The sequence below is a fragment of the Oncorhynchus mykiss genome, chromosome 19 (genome assembly GCF_057628025.1).
Source record: "Oncorhynchus mykiss isolate SJ-2025 chromosome 19, ASM5762802v1, whole genome shotgun sequence".
NCBI classification, from domain to species: Eukaryota; Metazoa; Chordata; class Actinopteri; order Salmoniformes; family Salmonidae; genus Oncorhynchus; species Oncorhynchus mykiss.
This window is the reverse complement of record NC_143040.1, coordinates 40676253-40703300: the sequence shown is the minus strand read 5'-3', so window position 1 is coordinate 40703300 and position 27048 is coordinate 40676253. Positions and strand designations below refer to the sequence as shown.

At 45.2% G+C, this 27048-nt stretch overlaps 1 protein-coding gene across 1 annotated transcript in view; it reads left to right on the top strand.

The window, feature by feature from the left end:
- Window positions 1-1662: 1662 nt before the first annotated feature.
- bcl11ba (BCL11 transcription factor B a) overlaps window positions 1663-27048 on the top strand; it is a 57746-nt gene continuing 32360 nt past the window's right edge. Inside the window, 3 exon segments of the mRNA XM_036954640.2 lie at window positions 1663-2651; window positions 18100-18430; window positions 18432-18595. Coding sequence (XP_036810535.2) covers window positions 2594-2651; window positions 18100-18430; window positions 18432-18595 — 553 coding nt within the window. The 5' untranslated portion in view covers window positions 1663-2593.

Sequence of the window (27048 nt, the reverse complement as noted above, 5' to 3'; positions counted from 1 at the left end):
CAAAGTCTCACATTCACTGGAGCCGTGACACACAGGCAGGTAGTCAGTAGTGGTGCAGAGCAGAGAATTGTGACTGGATCATCTGCATTGTACAACATAGATGCTGCTGCCACAGTATGATCTGGGTCTGTTTCCCATTCTGGGCCTCATTGTGTGTTTCTCATTTTCAGCTTGACATGAATTTCACTTGGAAGTGTATTTCTCTCATTTATGGCTGTCATGATGTTGATAAGCCCCTGATGATGGATTTGAACTCCAGTGTGCAGAATTAGGACAAAGGAGGTTATTTAATTTGAAATGCTTGCCTGGTAGAGTACCATACTCACAATAACTATCTTGAAATAGATTTTGACTAGGACCGCAGGAATGAGTCAGTTGTGTCAATAGTTTGCACTCCGGTTCATTTTTCAAAAACATATACTTAATTCTTCCAATCGTTGGACACTAACATTAGGCTGAACGGGTGAGTCCGAATCATGTGTAAATCTTGTAAATAGCGAATAAGACACATAGAGGATAGGTTATAGCCAGGTTGTCTATAACCCTGTAATAAGGTTCACAGATGGCCTAAGCACAATATATATTTCATCGACCTCTGATGAATTGCGTTTGAAGCTTGGAATTTGCTTAGCGTCTTTTACTAGGTCATGATACATTTATCACAGAATATCTAACGCTTAACAAATCTAAATGCATATCGAGGAATGTCTGCGGAGAACTAATATTCAGAGATAAATAAGACGCACTACGGTAGGCTACACTTTTTTTTGTCTGAAACATCAAACAAACATTGCAGACAATGATGACTAATCAACATCAAATGACATCCAGTGTTTATGCTGATCATTTGCAGTGAGTTAAGATGTTCTAGTATTTTATGATAAAATCTCTGAACAAAATGCATCGATGTTAAAATGTTTCTCATTGCACCGACACATTTCCACGCATAGGGAAGGCTTTCAGAAAACGGGTCTAATGTTGTCTATAGCCTATGGAAAATGTAAGAGGGCATACTTTATATGAACGTCTATTCGACTGACAAGTGTCTCCACCTCCTTATCAGCTCCAACTGTAATAGACCAGGACGCCAAAAGCGCAGACAGAAATACGCGCAAATATAATAAACATCTTGTTGACCACATCATAACGTCATCCACGTATAAAATAAGTGACCTTATATATAAACAAATCGCCACTTTCATTATATTTCTAATGAATTATATTTCACGGCTGACAATGAATGCATTTGATATGAATGCTCTTGCAATATGCCCAGTAGGTCTGAGCAAAAAATAAAAAATCAACAATCTATTTAGGTCATAAGGTCAATAAGAGATAAAAAATATTTGAACACTTTTCTGAATAACATGAATAAAGAATAAAGTGACTCTTTTTTTCTGAAACTGAGCGAGTTTCCCTTCAGCGTGTGTCTGTGAGGCAGTGAGAACGAGCGGCTTCGTCCACTGCTGCTCTCTCTGAGAGACGGCGGCAGTGCGCTGTCCACTGTTTGCTGCTGGTGATCCGATAGTTGTGAAAAGCCACCACTAGTCGCCCCCAGTGCTCTTGCAGTCTCCAATTTTTCTTTCTCACTGTAGACTTAACGTCACGTCCGCACTTGAACTTGAATTTTATCCCATTGTACGGAGCCAGCTCTAGCCACAGAGAGACAGAGAGCTCGGGGGAAGCAGGACTCACTCCGCCATCTTCACACTCACACAGAGAAAGGGGAGAGAAAAGCGTGCAGGTCTTGATTTATTGAGAAAGGAGGTGGCAGCCTGTATGCCCGGTCTCCACAGAGCCGTACAAGGGGACAGAGCACTTGGAGTTGAGGAGACTGAAAAGTACCTGGCATTGCATGCTCAAGGCTGCACCAAGAGAAGTGTCCATCACTTGGCCATACCCAAGTGCCCAAGAAGAAAAATTGGATTCATAGTTTTCTAAAATTGTATCATCAATTATTGTAATTGTGTGTGTTTACGATTTTTTTATTTGAGTTTTTCGTATTTTTCTAAAGAAGAAACGAAGTAAGGCTGAGCCATTGACTGGACACAGTCTGGGTACCCGAGCTGTCAGCGCGCGCTGACCATCGCGTTCTGATTCTTCTTTTTCTCTCACGAGGTGGAGGGACACTTGCCGGTGTTTGATCTCAACTGTCACTCACAACAACCGTCAATCATCCAAGGATATTTCCCCCACGTCTGATCTCTTTCTTTATTCTACTTGGACAGATCTCACTTCTCTCACACACCTTTTGCCAATGGTGTGAGTAGCCTAAAGAGAGAAGGTGAAATAGAATTGAAGGTAGGCTACAGCCAGGCTACCCACGGTCGCGTCACACACACACAGGGGCAGAGTGGACCGACGAGACAAAACGCAAAAGACATTTTCGCATCTCCAAACGAGGGGACCACTAGCCTACAGCACGACGCCCGACCAACCACTCTCCCCGGCCGGCGGTCCGAGCGCAGGAGCCTCGGTCTTGTGGAGGTCCCGTGAAAAGTTGAGTGCCGAGCAGGAGGAGGCAATAGGAGGGAAGCGAGCCCATCCTTCAGAGTGCTGGTCTCCGGGCAATGCCAGTGTAAATGCCAGGGCAATGTCCCGTCGCAAGCAGGGGAACCCACAGCACGTGTCACAGAGAGAATTAATAGCACGTAAGTACCTGCTTTTCCATTTCCCTCAGAATCACACAGCTCATTGGGGACAGCTTTCTTTACTTTTTTATTTATTTTTTACATTCAGTGGAAGTTCATGTGTCATTTTGTGACGCCTATCTTTACTCACACATGTGGCTAATTTGATCAATTTAAGTGAGGGTTGTGAACTCTTCAGTGCGTTACACCAGGGTTGGGAAAAACATAGTTTTGAACTACAGAATGTAACAAGTTTTCACTAGTTGATAAATAATGGCATTTGACACTAAAGGTACCACAAGGGCATTGCCTTTAAATCCATTTTTGCTTTAACAAGTAAATATATTATATTGCAGGTTCTCTATTTGTTTTACGGTTTACATTTAAATTCAACAGACTTTATGCATGTACTACGAGTCGAGACTACTTTTGTGAGAGCTGCATAAATATAGAAAATAACACCTTTCCCTTATTAGGTCTAAATATCTGTTAAGTATACAGTAAGCTCTTATACTGTTATATCACCATCAACTTCTTCTCTCCCAAAAAGAGAATTGAACTTTGCATGACGTGTATAGGCTGTTGTTGGTGCAGGTTAAAAGGCGGTCAGGTATCTTGGCTGCACAAAGTCCTTCAGGCCAAGTACAGAATCAAGTACAATACCTGGCGTCAGGGAATGGGCCTCTGACATGTCGGAGGCAATTGATTTCTTACTCCATATAGATGATGAATATCATATAGATGATGAACTTGGCGTTATGGTCCATAGACTGAACAATTGACTGCGTAGAAAGTATCATGTGTTTGTAGACTACATTATTCTGTTTCGTCACACTTTCACGATCCTGTAGTCCACTTATATACACGTGTGCTCTTACTTGAATACAAACATTCCCAACCAATGTAATAATGATAATAATGACAACCTAATAGTGATGTATTGACACATCGTTTGGAGATAAATGAAAATCTCAAAGCCTTTTCAGATGTAGTCTAATAAAAAAAACGTTTTTTTTTACCAAACCACCAAACTTTTATCAGACATCCAAAGCCGGTATCCCTGTTGTTTTTTGGGAGGATTGAACCGAATATATGTTGAATTTCTTAAGACAATTTAAACATATAAATATTGTACAGTTTCCCCCCTTTATCGAGCACTAGTCAGATATCCTCGCGCCATCTGTAAACCAAAGCTGCCATTGCCCTTAGTGTCTGCTTTGACGCCCCCCCCCCCCTCCCCGCACCCCCGAATTGCATTATTACAAAAGAATTTGACAGCTGAATTAATTTAATGACACCTTGGCATGGTGTATATAGCCTGTGTTCATATTTCAATTATACAGATTTCTCAGGATATCGTGAGGTAATTGAAAGTGAGTAGGCCTACTTTGTGTCTTGGCAAGCTATATGGATTTACCAGATTTATGTTCATCATAAGGTTTTGTTTTGTGGGCTCGGTCCACTTTTCATCCTCTCTTTTTTTTTTGTCGTGTGATTTGTTGACCTCTCCCCCGTTGCCTTGTTATCCAGCTACTCTATATTCAGTCTTTAAGATATTCAAAAATTCATTCAGCATGTGTTTCCCAAGACATCTCTAATTTCAAATAGTGTGTGTGCGCGTTTTTGCAGGCGATTAAATGTCTATTACCAATTCATTTATTGTAAAGGTTCTAGGTTTTGACTTATACAGCAGGTAGATATGGACTACTATACGCGGCATGTACAAGTGGATATTGATGGGCATAAACAGCGCAGTTAGGCGCAGGAGCGCCAGCGTCTTCGAAGCGCTGCATGCACAGAGTGGTGGCAAGTTAGATTATAGTCAAGAAAAGATTGATCAGGAAGCGCTGACATTTTATGAAAAAAGTATCACCCTATCTCTATTTAATATCGCGCATCAACGTGTATGAAACACCTATTCATTAATTAATTATTATTTTTTTTAAATGTACAATATGATAGTAGTAGCATTGTGTTACATAAACATTTATTAAACGTCTAGCTACCCTACAAAATACCAACCAGACATATGAAGAAACAAAGATAACCTGGTCAAATTTTAAAGAGCACTTTTAGGCATATGAGAGTCCAAGTTCAAAGCAATTAAATCCCTCTGTCATTTCTTCTTCAATGGGGTTCTGAAGTAGTCTCCGAGTCTAATCCATCCCGCTAACTGAGAACAGAGGCCCTCCATGGTGATGTCATCTGAGTCCAATGTGTTTTGTGTTGTTCGGGGTTAGGACTGTGTACTCTGCACATTCTCTCCCACACACCACTTACTTTTATGGCAAAATCGTTTTTTTTTGTGTGTGGGTGTGCCTGTATGTCTCTCTGTGTGTGTGTATCTACTGTTTACTAGTCTGGCTCCTGAGTCAGTCCTCTGGACTCCGGTTTGTCTATGATGGCTACTGCTCCAGTCTTCCATCATTTAACACAGATTTCTCCTCTAGCTAGTTATCCCATCCTGTCTTCATCCGCTCCTGTTGTCATTGGCTTGCAAATTGATTCAAATAACTGCAATGATTTGTTTCGCTTGCAGAGGGGCAAGCACGGCCATCCTACTCCCACTAAACTCTGCAGGACACTGGACAGTACAGCGTTTACAATTGGCCTGTGAGATACACACCTCCTGTGTCATATATATATGAATGTACCTTGTTGATCTGGAACCTATAGATTTGAGAAGTTATCAGACTTAGAGCTGATTGCGTGTCTTTGTGTGTGTGTGTGTGTGAGAGGTAGCTATGGTTACAGCAGAGGTAGAACAGGCCTGTTTTAGTGTTGTATGAGTATCCAAGACAAATCTCCAATGTAGACTATGACTGTGGTAATTGAATAAATATGGCGACCACACTAATGTTGGAAGGAAACTGGTGACTGACTGACAATCGGAGTGTCAATCTACTTCTGAGACAACCCTTAGATTGGTGTGAGGGTGCACACACACACATGGCCTTATAGTGTATCCTGCCTCCCCCTGTCTTAGTACATACACACACACACACACACACACACACACACACACACACACACACACACACACACACACACACACACACACACACCCTAACGACTCTGCACTTCTCTGCATGCCCCTGTTTGTCTCTGTGTGGCTGTGTATGCAGAACACATTTTCATATAAACACTTTGGTAGAAACGTCGGGCTTTCAGTGAGTTTTGAATGGTGCAGTAGAATAGTACAGTACACCCCGTGACTAGGATGATTAGGGGAAGTCAGAATCTCTAGCAGGTCAAACCTGTCTGATAAGTGTTCAGTTCTAAGTCATGGTTGTTCAGTCAGGGGAGGAGCTGGCTGCAACCTGTGGCATGGCACTTGTGCATTTAATGTCTCTGGCAATGGTTTTTGGATGTATGGTTGAATGCACACACACACACACACACACACACACACACACACACACACACACACACACACACACACACACACACACACACACACACACACACACACACACAGTACATGCATGCATATGCAAATTCACACACGTGAATGCCGAATCTCACATGCACGTACGGCATCAGCAAACTGGGCATAATTCTTTCACATAATATATCCGTTTGAAGCAACCAATATGTCACATTATTTTAATTTGGCTGTTGAGAACTTGTGTCGATAAAAAAAAAAAAAAATGCGTTTTATCTATTCAGCTAAGTGAACTCTTCATTCTGTTGCAAGTCACTAAAATGTCTTCGCCGCAGATGCTTTACTTAAAATCTTATATTATTGTGACATACGATGATGAAACCATGTGTTATGTGTTCTTCTATCTCCCCTCCTTTTTTACTTAAAGGGGAGGTCTTAAGAAAGCATTAAAAAAGTGTGTGTATGTGTGTGTGCTTGCGTCTGCCTACTAATTAACACGTCGTCTATGGCATTCAGTCGTAGTTAAGTGAAGGTCTTCCTCTTGGATTAGCCCCGTGAGTGCCTTTGAGACAGCCGGCTTCGACAAAGGTTCAATTGCACTAGTTCATTCAGATTTGTTCTTCTTAGCGAAGGAAGGCAAGGAGAACTGAAAACTTTGCAGTGTTGCACTTCAACGCATTTACTGACTCGCCAGCAGCCCGGAGGTTGTGTATGCTGTATTATAACACAACACACCACACCACGTTCTCTGGGACCTTAACGACCGACCAATAAGTGTGAAACATTGATACATTTCCAGGTGCCGCATGGATATCTGTTTGAATATGTTCGTTTTGGAAAAATGTGGATTTAAAGCATGTTTTCAAACATGGAAATTAGAACACTATCTTTGGTAAACTGCGCCTCAGCCGCGGTATCTTATATTAAACTGATATAGGCGACTGCAAATGATGGGTTTAGTCTGTATAGCTACACAGTCCAATAAATATTATTTGTGCCTTGTAATTATCAGATTTTTTCAAGATATTTACATTTAAATATTTTGTAGTTTTTTAGATTAGTAAAAACAATTTAATCCTTTAACATTTAAACTATATCTTTCCATTAAATATACGGCAACCGAAAAAAACAACACACACACAAGCACACACACACACACACACATAGTGTGTCGGCCCAGTGTGCGATACATTGTGTAAATTACAGCCGAGACCACTTGAGATGCATGTTTCCCATTGCGTTGGGAGCGAGTGAGAACCAGAGGGGAACCCCACTGTGCTGCTCTTTGTTCTGTAGAGAACCCATAGACAGACAGACAGACAGACAGAGGAACGACCAGTGTTCATTCTAAGACGTGTTAGAGGTTTTGCCGCACAGTCTCTGTGTATCGGTGAACATTTTTTACCTACATTGGGCTCAATAGGTCTGTTGGGAATAAAAAAATACATTCTCCCCTAAAATAATAACTGGACACACTTTTTTATTAATGCCATGGGCCATTTTGTTCAACCGTTTCAAAACCGGATGATGATAATCCGTGTGATTGGGCCACAGTGTTTTTGGAAATAATTATAGTGTGGCCCTAATTTACGAATTCCGACAAAAGGCTTGAATACTATTATTTTATGTGTATCAATTCATAATATTTACAGAAGAAAGAGCAAGGCAGGAATCCCTAGTTGTTGTTTAGGGAAGGTGTTGCTATTTATCTCTAAAGCCTGAAGTCACCGGCGTTGTTGTTCTGCGTGTGTGTGTGTGTGTGTGTGTGCCTGTAAGAGAGAAACACAAAAAGCATCTTTATGTGTATCAATTCATAATATTCACAGAACTTAGAAGCGGAAAGAGCAAGGCAGGAATCCCTAGTTGTTGTTTTGTGAATAATTGAGTATTCAGTAAAAGACAACAGTTTCAGAAAGCAGCATACCTATACTTATTCTCCCGATTAGATGGTCATTGGTTCACTTGTCCAAAAGCCTTCTATGTCCTCAATAGGCTACTAATACTGTACCATCCATGTCCTCAATAGGCTACTAATACTGTACCATCCATGTCCTCAATAGGCTACTAATACTGTACCATCCATGTCCTCAATAGGCTACTAATACTGTACCATCTATGTCCTCAATAGGCTACTAATACTGTACCATCTATGTCCTCAATAGGCTACTAATAATGTACCATCTATGTCCTCAATAGGCTACTAATACTGTACCAACCATGTCCTCAATAGGCTACTAATACTGTACAATCCATGTGCTCAATAGGCTACTAATACTGTACCATCCATGTCCTCAATAGGCTACTAATACTGTACCATATATGTGCTCAATAGGCTACTAATACTGTACCATCTATGTCCTCAATAGGCTACTAATACTGTACCATCCATGTTCTCAATAGGCTACTAATACTGTACCATCCATGTTCTCAATAGGCTACTAATACTGTACCATCCATGTCCTCAATAGGCTACTAATACTGTACCATCTATGTCCTCAATAGGCTACTAATACTGTACCATATATGTCCTCAATAGGCTACTAATACTGTACCATCCATGTCCTCAATAGGCTACTAATACTGTACCATATATGTGCTCAATAGGCTACTAATACTGTACCATATATGTGCTCAATAGGCTACTAATACTGTACCATCCATGTGCTCAGTAGGCTACTAATACTGTACCATCCATGTCCTCAATAGGCTACTAATACTGTACCATCTATGTCCTCAATAGGCTACTAATACTGTACCATCCATGTGCTCAATAGGCTACTAATACTGTACCATCTATGTCCTCAATAGGCTACTAATACTGTACCATCCATGTCCTCAATAGGCTACTAATACTGTACCATCCATGTGCTCAATAGGCTACTAATACTGTACCATATATGTGCTCAATAGGCTACTAATACTGTACCATATATGTGCTCAATAGGCTACTAATACTGTACAATCCATGTGCTCAATAGGCTACTAATACTGTACCATACATGTCCTCAATAGGCTACTAATACTGTACCATCCATGTCCTCAATAGGCTACTAATACTGTACCATCCATGTCCTCAATAGGCTACTAATACTGTACCATCCATGTGCTCAATAGGCTACTAATACCGTATCATCCATGTCCCCACTTTTAATACCATCTGAAGAGCACCAACTCTCGCTCTCTCTCGCTCTCTCTTTCTCCATCCTCACTATCTATCTCTTTCCATAACCTGCATGCCAGAGGCCTGGTTTGCTTACTTTAGGGATGGTGAACTGTCTGTCTGTCCTCACTGGATCGCTTAACACTGTCTGTCTTCATGTTGTTAGCTGTTTCAATACCTCCTTTCTCTATGGGGTATAAAGTCTTGCTCTTTGCCTCCCTCTCTCCGACTCTGTCTCTCTCCCTCTCCCGCTCTTTCTCTAGACGTGCATCCTTCCACCTGCTAGGGGGAGCTCTTAGGCTGTGTGTGCGGGTGGTATGCAGCTCTTGTAGTATGAGCTGAGAGAGTAGAAAGCCATATTTCCTAAATGTGTGTGTTGTCGTGGGGGATGGGGCTAGGTAGTAGGAGTTCGAGTGAGCTTTTTGACGACTCTGTGTGGATGTTTTTAGATGATGTTGGTGTTCAAACACCCCGTTTAGAGTCCGACTGTCAACACCTCTGTCTCTGGCAGCCGGCCCTACAGCATCCGCAAACCTCCGCTCCTTCCTTCTCTCTCTTCCAAACATGGACCAATAATCAACATTTGATAAGATAATTCAAAAAGAATGAGATACATCTTTAACCCCATGCCCGTTCCATTTAAGCTGCAGATTAAAGAGATCATTTACATAAATACACAATTTGATTCTAAAAGTAGAACTTAGATTATTTTACTGAGCTATATTTATTTTTTTAAGAACATGAAATGTAAGTTTTGTTTGCAGTTGATGCCACCATGTTTCCAATTCCAGAACGATTTGGTGTAAACCTAGATGCATGTAGTATGTACTGTAATGTAGATGGATGGTAAAATAATTTTGGTAGCTAGCTAGGTATATGCTGTATGTATCTAGCAGAAAGCGTGTAATTATTCAGTAAATAAACCTCTCCTCTCTCAGACAAGGCGTTCTCGCCAGAGCAATTTAACAAAATGTCTGCCTGGTCCCTTTGATTAATACGCTCGCATATTCTCTCCTTGTTTCTCCTCTCTTCCTTCCTTCCTCCTCCTGCGTGTCCTGTACCTTTGTCTCTCTCTCTCTCTCTCTCTCTCTCTCTCTCTCTCTCTCTCTCTCTCTCTCTCTCTCTCTCTCTCTCTCTCTCTGTGTTTTTGATGTTGGGTGAGGAGGCTATGCTTGTCTGTGTGAAGGTATGTGAGGGTAGAGGACAGAGGTTGCACTCCAAATGTAACCATATTCCCTATACCGTGCACTACTTTTGACCAGAGCACTGCACATTGCACTAACTAGGGAGCAGGGTGCCATTTGGGACCGAACCTAGAGGGCTGTAGTAGCGCTGGGTTCAGGCTGTAGTGTAGTGTTCCGGTTAGGTCTCAGCCGTGTCCGTGACTCCATGCAGAGTTTTCATAGGCTGATTTACGACACTCCCTGGGTCTCTATAGTGCTCTGACAGTGTGTGACGCTCTGCTCCGTCCACAGCTGGGCTGGATCCACTGGGCAACATACCTAGAAGTGTGTAAAGTTCCTGTCTCTTAGCTCTCTCACTGTGTGTCTGTGTGCCTTTCTGTGAGTTATCTGTCTTCTGCAGTCTGTACATGGCAGTGACTGCAGATACATGTGTGTGTGTGTGTGTAGTTTTCCTTCACCAGCCTACGCCTACAAGTGGATACATGTTATAGAGTATGGGCCTCCTGCCTTCCTTCCTACCATCCCCTCTCTCTCTCTCTGTCTCTCTCTCTGTCTGTCTCTGTCTCTCTCTGTCTCTCTCTCTCTCTGTCTCTCTCTCTCTCTCTCTCTCTCTCTCTCTTTCTTAATTAACCCAGGCTTGGCTGGGTAGGAGCAGAGGAAAGGCTTACTACTACGGCAGCTCAAACTCTCTCTCATACACACATACAAACCTTGGAATCAATGCATGTGTGCACGTGTGTGTGTTCAAAGTCCACAGCTAGAATATTTCCAATTCAAAACGTAATCTCCATTCACACACTCCTTACCGTGTGTGTGTTCTTGACTGCAGCTGCGTCTGGACCAGCCAGGTCACCCGGGATGCAAGTCACTATTCGAAGTCCATCCATGTTTGAGGACGTCGGGAGAGGATGTGGAAACTGTCCACTAGGGGCAAAAGTGAGCTCTGTTATCTTCAAGTAGGTTTCGGTTTTGCTAGGGTGTTGTTGACGGGGTTGGCGGATGGGTGTAAAGCACATGCCTCTGTTCAAATCCAGCGATAGAAACCTTAACCCTTACCTTAAGTGTTCAAAGTTAATGCTTAATCTTAACCTGGAACACTTTGAAATTCTTCTGACGTGAGACTGTAGAGCTAGTTGGTCTGGACACGTACCTGTTAAAGCTAACCTTAAACCATGCGATGTTGGTTTTATGCTTTGTGTGTTACTGCATTTAGCATTTAAATATCAGGCCAAGTAGCATACCTGCTAGACTCTTTCCAGCTAGACTCATACCAGAAGCACTTAGTGTCACGCTCATTGGTGACAAAAGCTTCAGTAAAAGTGTGTGTTTGTGAGAGAGAGAGAGAGAGAGAGACAGAGAGAGACAGAGAGAGACAGAGAGAGAGACAGAGAGAGACAGAGAGAGAGACAGAGAGAGACAGAGAGAGACAGAGAGAGACAGAGAGAGAGACAGAGAGAGACAGAGAGAGACAGAGAGAGACAGAGAGAGAGAGAGAGGGAGAGAGAGAGAGACACAGAGAGAGAGAGAGAGACAGAGAGAGCGAGAGAGAGAGACACAGAGAGACAGAGAGAGACAGAGAGAGACAGAGAGAGACAGAGAGACAGAGAGAGACAGAGAGAGACAGAGAGACAGAGAGAGACAGAGAGAGAGATAGAGAGAGAGAGAGAGAGAGAGAGAGAGATCTTTACTCTGAGATGTTTAATATATACCCTCTGGTTTGAAACCCACTCAGATATGTACTGTGTGATTATGGTTGGTTAGAGAGAGTGGCTTTCTGGTTGTTAACTCTGTCAGGCAGTGTGTGTATCCAGGCCTGGGTGACCAGCGAAACGGCGTGTGAACCCAGGCCTGGGTGTCTGGTTGTGGACTTTGCCTAAGCCCTATAGGCCTGTTTGTTTGTGTTAAGTATGTGTATATTTACAGGAGAAGTGTGAATTTTTGTCTAAGTGTTTGTATGTGTATCTAAGCCTAGCTTGTGTCTGTGTCTGACAGGGCTCTTCCTCAGTTCTATTGAGGTTGGCTGAAAGTTGGTTAGGTTGACAGTACATTGGGGAGGGGGAGGTATGTGAGTTAAGCGCTGTTTTCTTTGTGCATATACCAGACCGGTGTGCGTTCGGCACGTCTGCATTTGTGCGTGAATGTGTTTGTGCTTTACGTCTCTGTGAGAGTGTGTGTGTGTTGGCGTGTGTGTTGGCATGTTGTGTGTGTGTGTGTGTGTGGTGGCACTGACTGCAGTCTCAGCCGCAAACACGCAGCCTTGGTGAGAGCCGCCTGCCACGGCGTGGTGTAGCACGGCATGGAGGAAAATAGTGAACAAACAGTAAACTGTCTTTTATAGTTTGATTAGGTATTTTCCCCGGCTTCCTTCCTTCCTTCCTTCCTTCCTTCCTTCCTTCCTTCCTTCCTTCCTTCCTTCCTTCCTTCCTTCCTTCCTTCCTTCCTTCCTTCCTTCCTTCCTTCCTTCCTTCCTTCCTTCCTTCCTTCCTTCCTTCCTTCCCTCCCTCCCTCCCTCCCTCCCTCCCTCCCTCCCTCCCTCCCTCCCTTCCTTCCTTCCTTCCTTCCTTCCTTCCTTCCTTGCTTCCGTACCTACTTCATTCCTTCCTTCCTTACCTACTTCATTCCTTCCTTCCTTACCTCCTTACCTCCTTCCCTCCTTCCTTCCTTCCTTCTCCCAGCAACACATGTAACAGCACCACTATGAATGGTCTTAATTGGCACAGAGCAGAACTTTCTATCTGGACAGAATTAGAGGAGCTTTTTTCTTTCACGATTTAAATGGTGGCAGTGAAAAACAATATGAAATCAGTCAGAAATGATGTGTGCTCTCTAATTAGCCACCTCTGACCGTCTGAAACAGTGAAGAGAGAAGCGAGACAGAGAGAAAGAAAAACGTTGAAAAGCATTTTAGAGTTGAAACGTTAGTACATTTGCGTGTGAATAGGGGACTGTTATCTTCAGGGTTTTATTTGCGGTGTGGAGAATGTGAACGGTCTCGCTTTATTAAAAGTGTTTGTAGCGAGGAGCGAGGGCAAACGGAACGGAGGAGGTAAGGGGCGGAACGGTTTACCCCGAGATATTAACATGACAACCCTCTCCTCTCCTCTCCCTGATGATGACCATGGCAAAAGTTAGCGTAGAATATCGACACGCTCCTCGGGCTGTATTATATAACCAAACTCTGCTGGAAAGAGAAATGGGCCTTTTTTTCTGGGCCAGCGAGACGGACAATCTGATTGGCCAGATACCTGTCAGCAGCAATTTCACTCTCCTTTGGGAGAAACACTATGAGTGGAGTTTCTCTGAAATTAAAAAAAGATGAGCTGGCTGGTTGCTAGAAAGTGAAGGCTTCCGTCCATTTTAGCTTGTCGTTCATTCTTAGACGCTCAATTTGCTTTGGGTTTTTGTGCTTTACACCCGCTAATTGAAACCCAATTAGTAGGTTCTCTGACTCAGACTACGTCCCAAAATGGCACCCTATTCCGTACAGTACATAGTGAACTACTTGTTACCAAGGTTCTCCTCAGACTCAACCAGCCTTATTAGGTCAATTAGGCCAAAGTCAGGAGTTTCTTCCTTCCTTCCTCCCTTCACATCTGTCATTTGCATAGAGACCCACACCCTAAGCCACGTCTTGAGCAACAACCTACCAACCTCATCAAGACCTGCTAATTTTGTGTCCCGGAGACAAAAGCCACAGAGAACATGTCAGCTAGAAAACAAACGGAAACTTATATCAGCTTGTCTTTTCTGCTCAAAAAGCCACTGACTTTAATACAGGTCAAACACATTGAGTCTTCAGTTTGCATGAGGCCAGATGCATGAGGCCAGATCTCTCTCTCTCTCTCTCTCTCTCTCTCTCTCTCTCTCTCTCTCTCTCTCTCTCTCTCTCCTTCGCGTCCCCTAATCTGTAGGCTGTATCCAAATCAACACCCTAGTGCACTAGATAGGGAATAGGGCTCTAATTCGACGCACGCCTCCTGTCTCTGCGGAGCGTGCTGGATGAAGATGAGTAACATTTGACATTTCTGAGGCTCTAATGGAATTATAGGAAGTATTTGTTGAGGGATCAGAGAGAATGATGAGACGTAATGTAACCTAGGTGACAGCATGGTTATCGGGGGGGTGGTAGGCAAGGGGTGCCGTGGACAACAGCGTGCGTGCAGACGCCATCATAGACTGTCCTAGAATCTCAGCACAGTTCACTGATCCAATCCCACACAATCTGACAGTGTTTGTTTGTTTGACTCATGCCAGTCTTCTAGAGTGCAGAGTAAAGCCTAGTCAGCCCAGGCTTAACACCACTGACACTACTGATGTCCTTCTGTGGTCTATAGGAGCCGAATCCTTCAGGTAGCGATATTTAGACTTCTCTGAATACCTTCCCAGGGTAAATCAGAGAGCAACATTTAGCTAGGCTGTGATTCACAGGTCCTGATCAGAGTGTGTTGAGCTGTCTACAGTCACTTCCTGATGTCACCACACCTCTCTACTCACAGCAGGAAATCGACCTTAGTTCCCACAATGCAATGCAAAGTGAGTGCCTGATAGCACAATTGTTTGTAACTGCGTGTGTGTGTGTGTGTGTGTGTGTGTGTGTGTGTGTGTGTGGGCTGATCTCTGTGGCTTGTTCATTTACACAGGAGAACCACTGCAGCCTAATTTGATGCACAGATGGCCTGCCTATGCCTGCAGGGCACCTCGGCTCTGTGTGTGTGTGTGTGAGTGTGTGTGTGTGTGTGTGTGTGTGTGTGGGGGGGGGTGAATCAGGATCAGGCCATGACACGCACGCACCCGCACACGCACACTCCTGTGTGTGATCATACAACACAATGGTTGCATGTCAACCGTAATGCTACGTGCATCTAGATATGATGCTGGAAAAGTGAAGCCGAGGCAAAATGCACCTACCTGTCCTCATGTCTTCCACGACAGGGTCATCCGGCATTGATCAGGCAATGTCTATTTTACATCACAGGGAAGCAATAGAATACAAAAATGAGTTGTTTTTCTTCTCCATATGTACTACAGGGACCATAGGTATGGCAGTTCATAATAATAATGTATTATATTAAAAGTAGAAGTATTGAATGCCATTGAATAAAATCAAACACAGTATTTCCATTCACTGAATGTCCTGTATACACTTTTGACTGTGGTAATAATTGGGGATGATGTTTTTAACCCGTTGTGGCTGTTTCTGTTAAAAAATAAACATGAGCAAAACAAACACATGCTAAAGGTGTGATCATATATCCAGAGGCCTTTGCTCAGTTCGACATTACAAACCTGTCTGCATTTATAATTTGGAGCTTATACAAATGGCAGAAGGATGCACAGCCTGCTGGTGATCCATCATCTACAATTAGTGAAGGAGGGAGAGAGTCCTGGGGGACATGTAAACAGGGCTACCTGAGCAGCATGCCAGGGGCTCACGCTACCTATATCTTTTACCCTTGCTTTTTAAAAAATCAACCTCTTTTTATCAGTTGCTCAAACCCCCCTCTTTCTCTATCCCTTCTTCTCTCTCTCTCTCTCTCTCTCTCTTAACCTGTCAACCTGTCTTTACCTCTGTCCTCACCCCCAGCTTCTCTTCTGTGTACCACTTTATCTCTCTCCCTGAGACCTCTCTCTCTCTCCCCTCTCTCTCTCTCTCCCGCCCTCTCTCTCCCTCTCTCTCTCTCTCTCTCCCGCCCTCTCTCTCCCTCTCCCTCTCCCCTCTCTCTCCCTCTCCCTCTCTCTCTCTCCCTCTCCCTCTCCCTCTCCCTCTCTCTCCCTCTCCCCTCTCTCTCCCTCTCCCTCTCTCTCTCTCCCTCTCCCTCTCCCTCTCTCTCTCTCCCGCCCTCTCTCTCCTGCCCTCTCTCTCCCTCTCCCCTCTCTCTCCCTCTCCCTCTCTCTCTCTCCCTCTCCCTCTCCCTCTCCCTCTCCCTCTCCCTCTCTCTCCCTCTCCCCTCTCTCTCCCTCTCCCTCTCTCTCTCTCCCTCTCCCTCTCCCTCTATCTCCCTCTCCCCTCTCTCCTCTCCCTCTCTCCTCTCCCTCTCCCTCTCCCTCTCCCTCTCTCTCCCTCTCCCCTCTCTCTCCCTCTCCCTCTCTCTCTCTCCCTCTCCATCTCCCTCTCTCTCTCTCTCTCTCCCTCTCTCTCTCTCCCGCCCTCTCTCTCCCTCTCCCCTCTCTCTCCCGCCCTCCCTCTCCCCTCTCTCTCCCGCCCTCTCTCTCTCTCTCTCCCTCTCTCTCTCTCCCGCCCTCTCTCTCCCTCTCCCCTCTCTCTCCCGCCCTCCCTCTCCCCTCTCTCTCCCGCCCTCTCTCTCCCTCTCTCTCCCTCTCCCCTCTCTCTCCCGCCCTCTCTCTCCCTCTCCCTCTCTCTCTCTCCCTCTCCCTCTCCCTCTCCCTCTCTCTCCCTCTCCCCTCTCTCTCCCTCTCCCTCTCTCTCTCTCCCTCTCCCTCTCCCTCTCCCTCTCTCTCTCTCTCCCTCTCTCTCTCTCCCCCTCTCTCTCCCTCTCCCCTCTCTCTCCCGCCCTCCCTCTCCCCTCTCTCTCCCTCTCTCTCTCTCCCTCTCTCTCTCTCCCGCCCTCTCTCTCCCGCCCTCTCTCTTACCCCGCGCCGCTGGTGTGTGTGTGAGGATAACATCTCAGCTATGATTGCCGTGGCGATAGCATCACAGTTTATATACAGCCCCACGTATCTACAAACATGCTCTCTGCACACATGAACTTGAACCCTGTGCACCACAGTACAAGACAGCACAGTAGTACAGTACGGTAGAGAGACACTCTGCTCAGCGCAGCTCAAAGCCTGACGAACAACAGCACAGCGCTGGCTGAAGTTGGCATGTGTCTGAGAGACGCTCTAGCCAGCTAAGGTCAGTGGGGTGAAGAGAAACAGGCAAAGGAAGTAGGGAGGAGATGAAGAGGCGCAGCGAGAAGTGGCAGTCAGAGAGGTTTTATTGTAAGAGTGTGAAGGTGGCAACACCGAACGAGAGCCTCGGACTACAAAGAGGCGATTGTAGCCACGTGTTGAAAGGTGTAGGATGATATTTCAAAATGGAGGATATGAGAGAGGAAGGGGGAGAGGGAGTAGAGGGCAGTTGTCTGCGGTTTGTGAGTCTCTGTTTATCTAGGTGACAGAATCAGCCAGCAGATCTGCAGGGCTTTTGTGGTTGTAGAAAATGCCAGTCTCTCTCTCTCTCTCTCTCTCTGTCTCTCTCTCTCTCTTTCTCTCTCTTTCTTTCTTTCTCTCTTTTCTCTCTTTCTTTCAGACAGAGTCCTATAACCCAGTGGGTTGGCAGGGGAGCTCAGAAGTCCCTCCCCTTTAAACTTACTCTTGAAAGTTGTGATAGTATAACGTGCAAGGTGCAATTTCAAAATCAGTTCCTCTTGTCATGTTAGTCATACCATACCTTGTCAGAAATGTCCAGATCAACAAGCCCATGTCATCCAACGTTTTTTATCTTGTCATCTAACGTTTTTTAATTTTTTTTAAATTAGCTTTAAAATGTGCAACATTTCCTTTGCAGCCCATGACAACATGCGCAGAATTGCAGGAAATAAGCTATAAACCTGCAAAATTAGAGGGGTGTGAACAGTGTGTGTCATGTTCCCCAATGCTGGAAGGGGGGCCCCGAGTGAATACGTCTGGGAACCCCTGCTATAACCCAGAGCTGTGTTCTACACTTCCACAGAACAAATCACACTATTTATAATAACCCCCCCCCCCCCTCTCTCTCTCACTTTCTCTCTCTCTCAGCGGCGGAGGCTGACCATGTGGATGGCGGACTTTCCGTGTCTGACTCCCTCACCCAACCTCACCCCCACCCTCAACCTCACCCTCACCTTCAACCTCACCCCCACCCCCTGTTGTCCCACCCGGCCCTGCTGGACCCCAGCCTATCCGACAGCCTGGCCATGGGGCTGGGGGACCACGACCTGCTCACCTGTGGCCAGTGTCAGATGAACTTCCCCCTGGGAGACATCCTGCTCTTCATCGAGCACAAGAAGAAGCAGTGCCAGGCCCTACTGCAAGGTCCTGGCTGCTACGACAAGATGGCCGCCGACCGCAGCAGCCCCTACCCCGCCCCACCAGCAGCAGCAGAACCAGGGTCGCCACGGTCACGGCCAGCTGAGGAAAGTGGTGGAACCGGTGGAAATCAGAATCCAGGTGACACCGGAGGAGGAAGAGGATGAGAGGCTGATGGTGACGCCCACCAAAGGAATTTGCCCCAAGCAGGAGAGTGCCCTGGCAGGTAGGTCACACACACACACGCACATGCACGCACACACACACACTATCTCTCCTCTCATTTACCTCTGTAGCAGTCAGACAGGGGCTTCCTGTTGTGATTGTGATAGTGCTCAGCCCGTCATGAGAGAGAAATAGAAAGGGGAGAGGGTGAGCTGATTTCATTAGGGCAGAGCGGGTGCCGTGCCGAACGGCGAGAGAGGACAGAGGAGAGAGGAGAAACAGCACATTACCCACTCAAAGCCCTAAAACCCCCTCAAGGACTCGGCTAGTTGAAACAAATTGTGCAAAACGCTGACAGAGACTCACCCCTACTCTCATGGAGAAATCCAGCCTAAGCCATCTGCTTAAAAGGTGAAAAGCTCATTAAGATTTATATAGGCAAAAAAAAAGAAGGAAAAACCGAGCAGGATTAAAAGAGCTAGTTCCCTATTCAGTGGGGGTAAAGAGGCAGTTTAGCTTAGACCAACTGGAAGCATGGGGGAGAGAGAGAGGGAGCTCCTCTCCTCCACAGTTATCTTTCAGGCAAGTCAAGTCCTCCACAAAGAAACCCAGAGGGAAATGGGTCTCATGAAATACAATCATATTCTGGGATGGACAACGTTGCCAGGAGAAACCAACGCAGGTTTATGACACTGCCTCACTCGGTCTTCGTCATTACAGCTTTTATTTTGATTTTTGTCTTTCCTCCTCTTCCTCTTCTTTCTGCAAATAATTATTTGTGAAGTTAACCAGCGGGAGCAAAGACAATTTCTTCTCCACCACCATCGCAAAATACCTCACGTCTCCTAGTAATCAGGAAGTGGCAAAATGACCCATTAGCCACCATGCTTCTTCACTCTGCTTCCTCATTGAGACTGGTAGTCATTGGAGACAAAGACCTTATGTCAAGGTTTATCTGAATATTTTCATATTGCCCTCGAATGCATTTTAACATTTCATTTTTTTTTAACAACGGATTGATAGCTACTGTGTAATATTTTAGAACTCAACAATACTATTCTGCAGTGAGTGTGCGACTTCAACATGTGCACTCCCGAGTCTGCGACTGCGTGTGTGTATAATCCTGCGCTCTGAAGTGTGTGGCTCTGCGGTTTGGCCGGTTCAGTACAACACTAGCGTTTAGGGGAACTTTATCAATATTTTAACACCGTGTCTCTGTACACTTCTGAGAACTTCCCTTCCTCTCTGCCTTAGAAGGCATCCCTCAGCAGCTCCCTGTGCACTTCAACTGTTTAGATAAAACATTATTCTTTATTTTTTTACAGCAATTTGATATGGTAATTTGAGGCTTGTTCAAAAAAATATGTCTAAATCGAAGCTTGATCTTCATTTTTTTTTCATTTTATACTCTTATTCTCCAAGGAGAAAAACGTGATAGGTTGCAAATAGGCCACTACTTAATGACATCGCACAGCTGGTGCGTATAGCATGCCTTGAGAAGTGTACTGAGGCATGTGCACTAATTGATTGGTATTGTTAATTTGAGGTCACGTTAAGAGGATTTATTTTGTATACACTGTTTTTTTTAATGTGATATGCACATATTATTAACAGCTATCTTACTGCATAGTCTTTTTGTGAAGTCAGCTCCATTATGCTTGTGAAAAATTCTAATTGCACAGTATATATTCTAGCAACAGAGCAATTTTTACATTAAAAGGGAAAACCATGTTAGAGGTTATATTGGACGTGTATATCAATAGTAAATTAAACTACAGAAATAACATTTCATACTTCTATTTCCATTTCCAAGCTAAATATAATTTAGATTTATATTTCCAAGCAAAATATAATTTTTGCAAGCATTTCATTTCAAGCGTATTTTAGAAATCAACCCCATAAATGAGAACAGGAGGATTAAAATAACGACAGGTGAAATGTGCCTATGCAAATCATATTAAGGTTTTCTATAAATACATTTATGCCTTCCATGAGAGAGAGAGAGAGAGAGAGAGAGAGAGAGAGAGAGAGAGAGAGAGAGAGAGAGAGAGAGAGAGAGAGAGAGAGAGAGAGAGAGAGAGAGAGAGAGAGAGAGAGAGAGAGAGAGAGAGAGAGAGAGAGAGAGAGAGAGAGAGAGAGAGAGAGAGAGAGAGAGAGAGAGAGAGAGAGAGAGAGAGAGAATGGGGTGCGAGGGATAGAAAGCAGGGCGAGGAGGAGGCGTCCTCAGAAAGTGATTAAGAAGCTTGAATGTCAGCTTGTGCGTGGGGCTAAACACAAGCCTGCAGCCGACCACCATTTATAATTGCCTCCCAGCAGGGTAAAGTATTCCTTTATGCTAAACCTTTCCACTTCCATTTGTTCTCAACGTGAAATGGAAAAGGAAAAAAAAGGAAGAAACACACTCATACTCTCAGCGAGCTTTTTTAAAAATAGAAGTGGTATCTTTGCTCTCCAAGCACCGATCATTTTTCATGAAATTGTTTTTTTTTCCCTCTCTTTTAATATAATATATCCATCTGTCATCTTCTAGTGGTGAAAAAGGGAGTGAGAGAAGGGAGAGAGAGAGAGAGCATAAAAGAGGAGTGTGGGAGGTTTTTCAGCTTCCACAGTGATAGTAGCAGCTGATTGTGGACAGAACAGCATTATGAGTCTCTGTGCTCTGAGGACCTCTCCTTCTTGCACTGTTCTCTCATCAGTCTCACATCCAGACAGACAGTCGTGTGAGTCTGTGTGTCTGGATGAGAGAGAGAGAGGAGACTCCCTAGCAGACAGGTTGTTTTGACAAGCTTGGACACTCCCGTGCTTCACCCAGCCGTCAGACCCCATCTCATCACCACACTACATACCTGCCCTGTGACTGACAGCTCTCACACAGGAAGGGGAGGGGCCAGGTCTTAGCGATCACTTCCTGTCACGTGACACGCCACACAGCTCTTCTTTTTTTCTGTCTTCTCTTCTCTTGTCTTGTGTTTGCGATAAACACCAGCCACCCGGAGTGTGTTTGCAGTACAGTAGACTGAGAAGACCTCGTTTTGTATGTATTTATTGAGTAAACCTGGGGATGAAACGCAACACGGAGAATATCCGAAAGCAGAGGGTAGTATTACACACAACAGGCCAACGCCTCCTCCCTTCAGGCTGATGATCATAAAAACAAAACGCAACCACTTTGATCTCCACAACTTGGTATCAAGGGGGGGGGGGGGGGGGGGGTCAAACACGCACCTGCAACACCTCATATTCCATTCCCTTTACAGTGATCCTTCTCTTCCTCCCCTCCCTTGGCCTGTTGTGAGGAAAGTCAATGTTATCTATGAGGATATAGGACAGCCATGGAAGAGGAACCACACCAGGGTTCAATTCAATATTTCTCTGACGCTCCGGTATCAGCAGGACACGGAGCCTTGCTCAGCGACCACCTTATATTGCCACTTAGCTGTCTTAAATTTCGGCGCAATTTAATTATGTTTAATAGACCCTAATTAAATAAAATATGACATTCCCACTATAGCCCGGGGCTAGGAGGGAACCTGCACCGCTGTGGGCGAGAGAGCGAGAGAGAGAGAGAGAGAGAGAGAGAGAGAGAGGCCCCTGGTCAAATGTAGTCCACTATATATTGAATAGGGTGGCATTTGGGACACGCGCACCTACCCTGTGGCTCGAGCAGGTTAACACCTAGAGAGAAAGCCTCTTCGCCTGGGGAACGCTTGCGGAAGTAACCCAGACTGTCAGATTGCACTGAGCTGGTCAATTGTATGTCATTAAGCGATCAAAATGTCTCCACCTCCGCCTAATAGTTTGCGTGAGTGAGTGAGTTGTCGAGAGAGAGTGAGCATTTAAGATCCTTCCTGTCCTGTCGTTATTTAATTGCACAGTAATTGGAGGTCTTGGGGAGAGAGTGATGAGCAGAGATTAGAGTGAGGCTATTTCTTTCCTCTCCTGATGTAAGTGCAATCGGCGGGCGTTCCATTGGATAAGGGAACCAAATGACCTCGTCTCCAAACCAATCAGCCTTGTGTTATGTGTGCTATGCATTCATACCATTTTCATTTGGGCTCTTTGAAAAGGCTTATATGGTCTTAATATCCTTTTACAATAGTCTCAAAGGGCCATATGAAGTACTATGAGAATGAAAGGGTCATGTGGTTAATAACCTGGCCCGGGGGCTCTGCCGCCCATTCACCAAACCTGTGAATGTCGGAGTGCTGAGGAGAGTTGAGGACTTTGGGAGTTGTGAGATCCGCGAGGAAGGTGTCACAGCTCCGAGACACTCAGGTGACAGAGCCACTTACCCATAAGCCCCTGGCTGTGGCACTGTGACAGTTTGGGTCGGTAAGGACCAGGCTCAGTTATGAAAGAGAGAGAGATTAAAGAGGAGAGAGAGAGAGAGCAAGAAGGTGAAGGAGAGGAGATAGCGAGAGGGCGAAGGAGGGAGAGAGAAAGAGAAAAAAATCCCACTCCTTTGCTTTTCACCTCATCAGAGCAGAGGGTGTAACAGCACCTAACACCGTGGTGTGCTGCTCTTAAACACTCGTCATCCAGGGTTAAATTCAGACATTTTAACTAAGGCCAGTTGGACAGGAGTGGAAAAGCTCCCAGTCAAAATGGGACACAGCCACTCTCAGCAGTCAGGGGGCCTCGCTAGCTGGATACCTTCTTAGGCTGACGTGTTGCCGCTTGACACACACTGTATGTGTGTTTGTACAGTAGATGTTTTTAAGTGCTATGTTTGGTTTCGGTTTGGCAGCGTGGTAAAGGCAAGCTTTTAGGAGCACTTTTGGTGTCGCACCAAGATTGAAGGGGGAGCACTTCTGGTGGCGCACCAAGAATTAAGAGAAGGAACAGGATTCGGGCTGGAGCCAACAGGATTTTGTGTTTGGGGAAAAGGAGAGCACATAGTGTCCCATTTGTTGCTTTGAGAGAGAGATGCCAGAAGCCCACATAGTGTATCTGGGGAGATCACTGTTGGGACTGTCTAAGGTCTACCTATATTTGTTTTTACACTGCTGCTACTTGCTGCCTATTATTTATACATAGACAGTTTACAAATGACCTCGACTAACCAGTTCTCCCCCACATTGACTCGTGTACCCCCCTGTATATAGCCTAGTTCTGTTCTGCATTTTCTTGTGTTTCTTATTTATTTTATTTGTTTATTTTATTTTATTTAGTAAATATTTTCTAAACTCTATTTCTTGAACTGCATTGCTGGTTAAGGGTTTGTAAGTACGCATCTACCAGTGTTTTATTCGGCGCATGTGACAAATAATATTTGATTTGTGTCTGATACAAAGGCTGGCACAAAGACACGACAGCTGTCCTTCGTGCAGTGCAATCAATGGAAAGATCAACCCTAACCATGTGTGTGATGTATACACACACACACACACACACACACACACACACACACACACACACAGACACACACACACACACACACACACACACACACACACACACACACACACACACACACACACGTTCCAGTCCTTCCACACACAGCTGCGTTCTACCATACACGTTCGATACATAACGTGTACACCACAACGTTTCGCTCGTCAGATATCTGGTACGCGAGGTCCTGTTACACACACGTTGGTACAGTAAAGACACAGGTGTGTCCGTTCCCCTGTCTGGCCTCTAAGCAGGTCTGCTGAATCAGTCCGGAGAATGTTACACACACACACAGGCTAACAGGTGCCTGGGGGGAGTTATAGCTGACCTCTCTCTCACCAGATCCCCAACTGAATATTTCAAAAGACATGCTATATTTATAAAGATATTTAGCTCTGACAGGGATACTACCTCTCCACTGGTGCCGCCGTACACTGTGTCTCCGAGGCCTGGTTCACTTCATACACAGTTCACTTTGACGGCGACGCCATAACACCTGGCAACATGCACCTACGCACACTTCCTGCCTACCTACTTTTGAGACCGTGCCCAGAGAGCGGTGTTGCGTCAGAAAGGCTCCCCATGCCAGCTGTCTCCCCAGTCTGCCAGCCTCCTCTCCTCCTATCACACCTCAACTGCCCATCTCACTGATGTGCTCACTGGCTGTTTGAGCCCTCAGGCTATGTCTTCTTCTTTCAGGAGGGAGGGCTGGAGTTTTGTAGGGGCATCCACATCTCTATCTCTCTCTCTCTCTCTGTCTCTCTCTCTCTCTCTCTGTCTCTCTCTGTCTCTCTCTCTCTCTCTGTCTCTCTCTCTCTCTCTCTCTCTCTCTGTCTCTCTCTCTCTCTCTCTCTCTCTCTCTCTCTCTGTCTCTCTCTCTCTCTCTCTCTCTCTCTCGAGCACACAGTTGGGGCCTGTGGTTTGGTTGCATCACTTTTGCAAACCCACAGCGGTGTGTGTTTCAAAGGGCATACACACCTGCTCACACTCACCTTTTCTAAATACATATTCAGTATTTCAATATCTTAGTGCAATGTTCGTAGGGTGAATGAGGATATTGGAAAAGGCAACCGTATTTGAGTGACTTGTACTGCAGTGTGGACAGGAAGGCTGGCATAACCTCAAAGATGACAGGGGCACAGTCTCTAGGCGATACACCAAATGTCCCCTATTCCTTGAGGACACACACACGTACGCGCACACACACTCTCATACAAGCACACATCTACAATAAATAAATAATCACACAACACGGACCGTAAAGCATTAAAAATCTGTTTCCATAACACTACACACGTTTGTATTTTTTGTGTGCGCTGTGTGCGTTGGGGCGTGGAGCTGTGGCTGTGCCAGGATCGATGTGTGGAGATCAGGCCTGGGAGTCAATGTGCGTTTGATTTTTAATGTGCTTCTCTGGAGCCATTACTAGGGCTGGTTCTCTTGTTGTTCTGTTGTTTCAATAAAGCCGCGAGTGTCTGGAACCGAGCGGCCCCTTTTGAAGTGGTAATTGCCCACTTTTGTCTCGTTCCGTTCCCTCTCTCTCTTCTGCGAGCCGTTCACTCACACACACACACAGACACAGTTGATCTGTTCTTCCTTCCTTCATTCCATTCTCTCTCTCTCTCTCTCTCTCTCTCTCTCTCTCTCCCCCCTCCCTCGTTAGGTAGTGCTGTTGGCGAAGTTGTGATGAGAGGGGTTTTGTTCACATGCATTTCAAATAAAGAGTCAGAGTGTGAGATGAAGACCTGATGCATATTTAATCCGCTGCTGGGGTTGCCAAGCGCTGGCTCAGGGTGCCACGCTCACACACGTTCAGGCATGTACAAACACTAACCCGTCGGCCCGAGTCTTTAGTCTTCTGTAGGATTGATCTAACATACCGATGGTGGCATCAATAACCCACACATCTTCAGGGATGCATTTTAGTCTTATCAAAATCTCCAATTACCATTCATGTCTGCTGTATTAGTTGTCCTTTGTAATGAGCCAATCTTTTCTACAGCTTGTTTCTTGTCAGTAGCCAGACTATGTTTCCTCAGTATCAGCCTGCAGTAGCCCACGTGAAACACACAAAGACAATCACACTTAAACACACTTACACATAGGTGGCTGTCGCAAGTGATGCCTGCACTAATCGGTAATGGATTGGCCAGCCTGGGCTGTGCTGTTTGCGTAAAAAACGTGCTTCTGCAGCGATTAGCTGGCCTTACATGCTGAGGAAGACCCCTTTGGTGAGATGCACTCGGCTTGCTTTTCTTTTTTTCATTTTTTTTCTCTCTCTTCCCCCTCTCCTCTCCTCCTCCTTAATCCACTACTTCCAAACCCAGGAAAGTGCTACCTTTATACTGGGTTTGAATTGCTCTCTAAATCCTGCACCTGGACCAGCTCCAAAGACGGATGAAAAAAGACCAGAGAGAGAGACAGGGGCGAAAGAGAGAGGAAAAACTAGTGAAGCAGAGAGAGTAGTTTTAGTCATTAATAGACCATAAAAAAGGAAAGCTGCATCTTGTGTACTTCTTAGCATCTTCAAAATCCTTTTTAGATTTTTGCCTCGTTGCCTTTTTTTCCGAGTTAATCACTTTGCATGCACTCATTTAAATATTAAAATTTTCTTTAATCATCAAAGCCAGTGAGGCTCATGCATATTCATACATTCTCTCACTCTCTCCTCTCATCACCCCCCCCCCACTCCCCTCCCTCACATCACAGGTTCATTACCTCGCTCCAGAGCCAAACAGCCAAACAGCCATTAGCCTCAGCCAGCTCTCTAATCACACACACGAGCACGCATCCACGCACGCACGCATCCACGCACGCACGCATGCACACACACACACACACACACACACACACACACACACACACACACACACACACACACACACACACACACACACATGCACACACACACACACACACACACACACACACACACACACACACACACACACACACGCGCACACACACACACACACACACACACACACACACACACACACACACACACACACACACACACAAGCATGCACTCGTGCACACAGAAACACACAAACGCACACACTTGGTCATCAGCACACTAACCGTGCTAACTTGCTGTAACTCTACTACAAGCCAATCCAT